At 40.5% G+C, this 9,699-nt stretch overlaps 1 protein-coding gene across 1 annotated transcript; it reads right to left on the reverse strand.

Annotated features, from left to right (window-relative positions):
* Positions 1 to 5,569: 5,569 nt before the first annotated feature.
* cbln2b (cerebellin 2b precursor) lies at positions 5,570 to 9,280 on the reverse strand (the record flags this gene model as incomplete). The annotated part of the gene is made up of 3 exons (XM_080418516.1): positions 5,570 to 6,070; positions 6,646 to 6,765; positions 8,969 to 9,280. 3 exons carry the CDS (start codon positions 9,278 to 9,280, stop codon positions 5,873 to 5,875), a joined length of 630 nt encoding a protein of 209 aa, XP_080274642.1. The 3' UTR covers positions 5,570 to 5,872.
* Between the last annotated feature and the right edge of the window lie 419 nt (positions 9,281 to 9,699).

The raw sequence follows: 9,699 nt of genomic DNA on the forward strand, positions 1-9,699 counted from the left end.
TATATGGTACAAGAAGCGGAGCGAGACATTAGGAATAGATGCTCAAATCAAATAAACAAGGTTTGGTTTGTTATCCAGCTTTCTAAAATACACATTTTTGATTCCCTTTCATACTAGACGACAGATATGCACAGTGGGGTGTTGACAACGTAAGGATGATACTCTCTTGTTTCCACAAATGATGAAATGCATTTGCCGTGTTAACTGTGAAGAAAAATTCAATTTTCCTGCTGAACTTAGGCCTATTCCTAGTTGCAATATAATACATCAGAAACTGAACATAATCATGCAAAGGTGATTTAATTCAATCTTCTTATGTTTAGATACTAAAACACCGGCTGAGATGAGTTGTTGCTGTGTTGATCTTCAGATGAAATCTTTCGGCACCAAAATATTGTAATATCTAATTTCTGAAATGGTTTCAATGTTTGTTTCTCAACAGTGGTTTATATTTAGATGATTGGAAGTGTGAGCCACTTAGTTCTGTGCTAAATTAACAGGAATTAAATTGTTGTCTGTGTGTGTGTGTGTGTGTGTGCGTACGGACGAATGTGTGCGTGTGTGCTTATGTGAGTGCATGCACACACATGGGTGTATAAACTGTATGTGTACAGTGTGTATTCAATGTGCTATGTGTATATGTATGCTTATAGGTACAGTGTATGTATTTACAGCTACAGTATATGTATATGTTTATACGAGAAGTCTATTTTAATGCAAAGTGCCATCTACTTCAAATGTCTGAATCCAAAGATAATATCTTGTCTATTGCATAGAGTTATGCAGTATCTTGTGCTCTGAGGACCCACAGTGAAGCCAATCTATGATCTTTCAACCAGTGTACTAGAACAGTGATTCATTTTTAACCTTTTTGTTTGACCTTTTTAATTTCAAGGACTATTTTAAATCTGAGAATGTACAAATGGAACCAAATGAGGGTCCATTTGGTTTTTCAAGAGTATGACCAGAAAAAAAAGAAGAAAAAAGGCCATATTAACTTTGGGCTTTTTATTGCCTGGTACCAGTTTTATAATTATCTATGTATATGTGGCCCACAAAGCACAGTATAACGCCATCTGTGCATCCATTAAAGTGCCCCCGTCTTTGAGGATTGATTGTACTTCTGTTCTTTGGGGGCGGACACATGGTGGGTTTATAACTCCAATATCATTGATAAATGTATCTGCTGCTATAAACACCAAGACTGTGACTGGTGCGACGACTGCACCTGGTTTGTTATCATTAGGTGTTTTATGATATAGTGACTACAACCGGTACATCCACATCTGATCATTAGCAATAGTGGTTGCATGGTAGTGGAATGAATATTAAAGATTACATTATTATAATTTTTTCTTATTCTGGTGTGTAAATATTGACTCCCCCCCATGAAAACATTAAATTAAACATTTAATTCAAGAATTAACTTCATGGAGAATCTGAAATGTGTTTAACATATTTTGTTAGCCTAATCAAACAGATTGCGTACATAATTTGATACTTAGCTGATTACTTAGTTGACAGACTAGCTCAATTAGCAAAGGAGATCATTGTGAAACTGACTTTTAATTTCAGTATGGGCACACTTAGTAGTTTATAGTCTGATTTACAGTAATACACTGTCCAAGCCATTCTGATTTGCTGGTGGGTGTTCTATGCTGCTCTAACACTGGCATCAGCAGGCTACATCATTAGGTCTCCCTGCTTTGTTCTCAGCTGTTGTTTCCCACAGAAGATGAAGGAATTGCAAAATGGTTGCAAATATCCACATGGATGGAGCAAGACAATATACACTCAAATTTAAACTCTAATTCAAATGCGGTCCTATATCAACAGCTGTTTTTCAATGTGTATTTCAGTGTTGTTCAAAAGAACAAACAAATGTTATCCTTTGACTCATGCTGGCAACCAGATTGTTTTACCAGATTTACTATGATTAGCGTAAATCCTTGTTATGGATTTGATTAGATTACTTACAGACTTTCATAAAACAATCACTTGTGTTTTAAAATCTTTGTCACGTTTACATCAAGATCAGGTCTTTTACCATGAAACAAATAAGTGGTGTGTGTCTTCCTTAGGAAGCCATCTGGTTTTGACCCTGCAAACACAACAGCTATTTAACTTTTTTCTACCCTTTTTTGTGTACCTTAAAATAAATATCCTAGTCTATCAAAATCAAACTCTGCTATATTTTAAGTTGTAAAACTTTTCTCTGCCTTTGTTTTTCTCCTGAATCCACTAAAGCTCTCACCTCATACTGATGTAATTTTCATTGATTGTATTTTATGAAGGCCCTTATTCATTAGATTGCACATCCTGCCAACTCAATCTTATATGGGTGAGTAGCATTGTATTTAATGGAAACTGATTCAACCAATAGAATTGTTCCAATAGCTGCTGACTAACTCCAACGTATTGCCTCTAAAATGCTTATGGGCCTAGTATTCAGGAAGCGTCCACCTGTGTTGACTTCTTCCAGCAAAACAGAGAGGTTTCCTTTTACATTACTGTATTACAGTGTTCAAATGATATACTTTTATGGTTAAAGGTACAGTAGGGTAAGTGATTTACTTTGGTTAAAATAAGTGTTAAATAGCTCTATATTCTGATAGTACTCATTGCAATAGAGTGTTTGTTCAGTAAAGGGAGTTTCCCATGTCTCTCTAGCTCTTTATTAAACAGAAAATGCATTTTCAGTGCTCTCTCCTGATTGGCATAAATGTTGTCACCTACCTGAAAATGTACTTCATTCTGTTTACTAAAAAGCTGGAGAGACCCCTGTGACCGAACAAACGCTCTGTAGCAATGATTACTATCAGAATATAATACTTTAACCTTTTCAACACAAATATATATATATATGTATATATATCACTTACTCTACCTTTAAATGAACGCATAATTGTTATGAATTGACACATGGACATTTATCGGCAGACCATATGACCATACATGTCATATGATACCTTAAGACCAGATGTTTTAAGGTATGGCTTCCTCTGTTCTTTCTACATGTGTTTTTCCCAGAGCTAAAATTGTATGTAAAACAAATACCCTATTGAAACAAAGCTATTAGGGTCTGGATTCAAGAAAATAATAATTCCCATATAGAACCCCAGCATTTAAACATTAATGGATTTACTTGTCATAACCAGAGGTGAAAATACATTTTAATTAGCCACGGCACCAGTTGTCTCAGGCCCTTTGACCAAGCAATCTCATACCACAAAGGAGAATCGGCTTGACTAATTGATAATCAGACAACTTTCTCATAATTCTGATTATACTTATACTATATGATGAGCATAGCAGCAAACCATGTGTGATTGGATATTGCCTATAAAACCTTAAAAAATGAGTCCAAATAACAAAGCATGTCTATGATTGTTAAATACATGCGGTAGCCTATATATCATATTTTACTCTGGGCCCTTAAAAGTAAAAACTCTATCGCTTAATTCCAATAAATGTGCCACATTGTGTGTTTATTCTGACTGCATTCAAACATTGAATAAAAGCACAATAGGCTGTAAAACAGACACTTTGTACAGCACATGGATGAACTGCACAAATTGAACACAAATAGCTCTCATTGCTCAGACATGGCCTTGAGTTGTGATGATTGGGGGTTGAAGGTGAGAGTGTGTGTGTGTGTGTGTGTGTGTGTGTGTGTGTGTGTGTGTGTGTGTGTGTGTGTGTGTGTGTGTGTGTGTGTGTGTGTGTGTGTGTGTGTGTGTGTGTGTGTGTGTGTGTGGGGGGGGGGGGGGGGGAGGGGAAAACTAACAGCCTTTGTGGAAATACATTATAATTAATTAATTTATAAAATGTTACGATTAATTAGACCATTGATCAAATCTATCTTTAGTTTATTTGAGATATTGGTCTCACAAAGGGTCCACTCAGAATCTCTGATGGCACTGGCAACTGAGGCCAGTTTCAGCACCCTGGACAGAGACAAAGGATCTAATAGACTTGTAAAGTGACAGTAGTAGCGCTGTCCTTGGTGAAGTAAAGTGACGGTAGTGTTGCTGTCCTCGGTGCCTTAGAACAGCGGTTCTCAACCTTTTCAGGGCCGTGACCCCCCAAAAAATATATATTGGGGACCCCCCAAAACTAATCATTTTTGAACTGGGGACCCCCCAAAATACTATTTTTTTAACTGGACCCCTCCCCCCACCCTGACAAGTACTTGGAATTGTCAGAGTTGAGGCATTACATTTTGTTTGAACTCGGTTCCACGGATAAATATTGTGAAATTAGCAGATCTACAAGCTCACAAGCCTCGCAACGCGAGGTGTTGTGAGCTTGTAGATCGGCTATTTTCAAAATGTTGGCCTTTTTCTTATATTATTTGACAATTTGGCCAATATTTGACGAGCTTAGTATAGTTTGTTGATTACTTTTGATGCAGTAATGGTCTTCTTTACTTTTTTTTAGGTATTAAAAAGGTCTTAAAGGTCCTTAAATTGTCACTTCACTGTCATCTGGGGACCCACCCCCTCAAAAAAAATCATGTGGGGACCACTGCTTTAGAATAGGCCTATCAGTAGCCTAGCATCTCCATTATGGACGTGGTCCCCCCCCCCCCACTCTATTCACGAAAATGCAAAATCACAGAATGAAAGTGATAGATGCGCTTAGCCTATATACAATACAATATCTTTTATTAAGCGGGACATATAGGGATTCTTCTATTATTTTCACAATGTACATTTAGTGAGCAACGTCACTGAACATTAAATCAGTCAAAGCTATACGCAGATCCGAAATGTATAGAACACACAATAATGTGAATATGTACTTTTATAAATGATGTAACGTTTAATAAAAGGGCTCTAGGTTGTCTCCATTGGCTGAAATATGTACGCCTTTTTTTCTCTTTTAAAGGAGTAGTTCACCCAAAAAATTACTTATTTTCTATCGTTTACACACCCCATGAAGCCTTGAATTCATGGAGACTTTTTTTGTTTTTGTCACATTCCTGAGCCAAAATTGTTTTTGGGGCGAATTATTGGATCAGGAATGCGACAAAAAAAAAAGATCTCCATGAATTCAAGGCTTCATGGGGTGCGTAATTGATCGAAAATAAGTAATTTTTGGGGTGAACTACTCATTTAATAAACTCTGTATAGTAGGCGGCCTACATTTGGCTTATTTTCAATATGTTCTGCATCCAAACGCAACACCATGGACATCAGCACAAAAAAAGAAGAAAAAAAAAAAGACTTCCATTCGTGCAAAAAAAATGCTTTGGGCGTGAAAGCACTTCTTCTCTTCATGTCCATAATCCCATAAACCTCACTTGGACGGAAACCATATTCTTTAAGGCTATACAAACATAAAATAGAGCATAACGCACTCAGCCTGTTCAGGATTATAAGTTCCTCCACTCATTTCCCTCGTCCAGTCAGTTGCCCATCAGGTGCACCTGTTTGCCTATTTGGCAAAAAAAAAGAGTTTGTTTTCCAAGCGATAAAATCCAAATAACCAACAAAGCATACGTCACAGGCCGATCAATAACGGTTAATCATCCAGATTGCGTTTAAAAGTCGATGGATGTGGATAGATATGAAACTCCAAGAAGACGTTCATAGTTGACTAGATAGTGAACGAGTGTGGGTACAGACAGATATTCGTCGGCGTCCTTGGATGGCTGACAGTATTTTCGTTCAAAATAAATGGCATGGTTTCTTTTTTTTTATATTTGTCATTTCGTTCCTCGACCTGTCAGAAGAAGTCGGGTCAGAACCGGGTCCGAAGTCGGGTCAGAACCGGGGGCCAGAACCGGGTCAGAACAGGATCAGAACCGGGTCAGAACCGGGTCGTCGCAAATCAGATTATAGAGGAAAAGACTAAAAAGCCAAAGTGATTATAGAGGAAAGACTAAAAAGCCCGAGAAGGTGGAGTATTTCCATCCGCCCATGAGGGTGCCTCGCTCCAGCTTCAGGTGCACGCGGTCCTCGCGCTCAACCATCAGCAGGACGCCGTTGCTGGCCGCCTCTCGCGTCACGTCCTGGTCGCCGGCGAAGGCCGAGATGACGGGGTAGTCGTTCTGCATCAGGTTCACCTGTAGAGGAGGAGACAAAGGTCATATGAATGAATCAGTTATACCGTGCTCTATAGTCCGGTGGTTCTCAACCTTTTCAGGCCAAGACCCCCGAAAAATAATCATATTTTAACTAGGGACCCCCCCCTGAATAATCATATTTGAACTGGCGACCCCTCCACCCTGATAAGCACTTGGAATGTAGGAGTTGAGGCATTATACATTTTTGTTTGACTCTGTTCCAAAATTGTGAAAATAGCAGATCTACAAGCTCTCATGATGCAAGGCATTGTGAGCTTGTAGATCTGCTATTTTCACAATGTTTGCCTCTTTCTTATATTAATTGGCAATTTGGTCAATGTCTGACCAATTTTATAGTATAGTTTGTTGATTATTTTTGATGCAGCAATGGTCTTTTTTCTTTTCTTTCTTTCTTTTTTTTTAGGTATTAAAAAGGTCCTTAAATTGACCCCAGGGGGGTCCCGACCCACAGGTTGAGAAGAACCACTGCGAGTCTAGTCTGCATTGGTGGCACAGCTTTCATTGTCAGTGTGTGTTTCTCAGCAGAAACACAAGATGTTCATCGCATTGCTCACCTGTATGGTTTGTCTGTTGTAGACCTTCACCACGTGAAAGCTGAAACTATAGATCCCCCTTCTGGGTGCTGAAAAAACACTTGCTTTGAGATCGAAATGGTTGCCGATGTTCACTAAAACCTGTCAAAAGAAGAGGAAGAAAAACAACGAAAAGGCGCTGTAACATGCGTTATAACTGAACGTCACAAATGACTGTAACCATACGGTGATTAAAATGATCCCAAATCGTCCCGTGTAATAATAAATATCACACACACACTGGTGCCTGTACGAGACATCTTTTAGGATACCCTTCAGTTACATTTGGGATGATTCTTCTTATGTTGTTGCGGAATAAATAATTAGCTATAAGACCTCATGCTGTTATACTTATAGGTATAGGACAGTGGTTCTCAACCAGTGGTCTGGGGACCACCAGTGGTCCTTGAGGGGGTTCCAGGTGGTCCCCAGCTATGGAGAGCTGGTAACCAAATGGACCCCAATAGAGATCTTTAACTCCTGAGTGTGTAAGAGTGAGAGCATTTTACGCTCTCAAGAGTTAAATTATTGTTAAACATCTGCATAACTTAATTAAATAACTGTTATTTTTGATCATCTCTCCTATTGGTACCACATCAATACAGCATGGAATTGTGGACAAAGTCGTATCCAACAACAACAACAAAATATTCTAAATCTTGGGTCTCATCATAAATCTCATCAAATGGTTCAATCCGTGGCTCAAATGCCGAATAAATAATGGACCTTGATATGAAAAGGGTTGAAAACCACTGCTATAGTACCAAACCCAATGCAAACACAGAACGTTTCTTAAATTCTGCCCAGGCCCTAGACGCCAATATGATGATTTTGCTTAATACATTTGCTAATTATGAAAGTTATACGCACAACATCTTTATATAGCCGTTCTCACAATAGAACAGAATGACATTGCTTGGCTTATTAACAACGCAATTATTACGGATTATATCGACTGCATTGCATATGATGAGAGGAACAACACCTTCTGGTCAAGTTAGCAAAGTCTACGGCAGGGGTCTTCAACAAGGGGTGCGGGACCCCTAGGGGGTCCTCAGAGTTACTACAGGGGGGCCGGCACATCTTTGTGTGATATTTTTACATTAACCACTTGAACCCTGCATCCCTTTTCTGAGGAGAACTTTAGCCAAAAATAGCCGATCTACAAGCTGCAGATCTACAAGCTCACAACGCCTCGCACTGCGAGGCGTTGTGAGCTTGTAGATCGGCTGTAGATCGGCTATATATAGCAGACCAGGTAAAAAAAAGAAAGTTTATTCCGAAACACCATTTTATACAATATAGATGGGGTCCCCGCTTCATCTCTCTCTCAGCTAGGGGGTCCTTGTTGGCCTGAAAAAAAACATTGAAGACTCCTGGACCTGGTCCACGGCCAATAGGACGTGTATGGCGTGAGACATGCAAGGAATGAATAACAGTGGGAAAATACTGCGCATCACACCAAAGCAGGGGTCTTCAACGTTTTTCAGGCCAAGGACTCTCTATAGCTGAGAGAGAGATGAAGCAGGGACCCCCTCTATATTGTATAAAATTGTGTTTCAGATTAAACTGTCTTTCTTTTTTACTTGGTCTGCTCTTTTTTCCCCTTTACACCTATACCTTTGCCAGAAAAATAGCCGATCTACAAGCTCACAATGCCTGGCAGAGCGAGGCATTGTGAGCTTGTAGATCTGCTATTTTTGGCTAAAGTTCTCCTCAGAAAAGGGATGCTATAGGGTTCAAGTGGTCAATGTAAAAAAAAGAAAAAAATCATATCACACAAAGATTTTGGCGGCCCCCCTTGTAGTAACTCTGAAGACCCCCTATAGGGGTCCCGGACCCCATGTTGAAGACCCCTGGTCTATGGTCTATGGCGTGAGACATGAAAGGAATAAATAACAGTGGAGAATACTGTGCATCACCTACATCGATGGCTCTATAGCTATCAGATAAACATAATGTGTTTGTTGAACCGTGTTGCTGCAAAAGTTCATGGACATAAATATTGTGTAAATAGCAGATCTATAAGCTCGGCCACATCGGCTATTTTCACAATTTTTGCATCTCTCTTATATAATATGACTATTTCGCCAATGTTTGACCCGTTTTTATAGCATAGTTCGTTGATTACTTTTGATGCAGTAATGGTCTTTATACTATAGTCTTAAAAGTCCTTACATTTTCACTTCACTGGACCCCCCCCCCCCTCCCCTCCCAACATCACCCCCCTGGGGGGTCCCGACCCACAGGTTGAGAAAACCACTGGTGTAGAGAGTAACTAAACTAAACAGACAGACAGCAATACCTGGTCGAAATAGATGGTCGTGGACGTGTTGCTCATGTCCGACGGCTCGTGGTTGGTGCCGCGCACCGCGGAGAACGCCACCTTGGCGCCGGCGGAGCGCACGGAGATGCCGAGCGACGAGGTGACCGCGCCGTCCGCGGAGGGGCTCGAGTCGCACACCACCAGACACTTGCCCTCCAGCACGATGGGCTCCGTCTCGTTGTTCTGCTGGCCGAGGCAGAGAGCCACGCCGCAGCCCATCAAGAGGAGGGTCAGTGGTGCCAGCATGGGGGCGCACGAGGGTCCCGCGGGGCAGCGCTTGGGCACATGCATGGTCTGGAACTCTCTGAGATCCTCTGAGAAAAGGATCTTAGGATCTAGGATCACTATGGATCTCTGATCCTGGTGCACACTGATGCTACCCCCTTGGAGCCCCTTGGAGGTTTGTTATAGGACTCGATCACCTGGTCCAGTCTTCTTACTCCTTCTCTCTCTCTTTCTCTCTTTCGCTCCCTCTCTCTGTGATGCTCTCTCTCTCTCTCTCTCTCAAACACACACCCTCTGACACATAGACGCACTGACTCTCGCTCCCCTCCCTCCTGTGCGTCTTAGTTGGTTATAGGAGGGTCTCTTTTAGACAGCCAGTGAAGTCAATCCTGGTGGTTTAAGAGACACATTGATTGATTGATTGATTGATTGAATACTTTATTAACAGTTTGAAAAAAAAAAGCACAGACATTACAGTTCAATAC

Source organism: Gymnoscopelus braueri, assembly GCF_963280865.1.
Source record: "Gymnoscopelus braueri genome assembly, chromosome: 21".
Taxonomy (NCBI): domain Eukaryota; kingdom Metazoa; phylum Chordata; class Actinopteri; order Myctophiformes; family Myctophidae; genus Gymnoscopelus; species Gymnoscopelus braueri.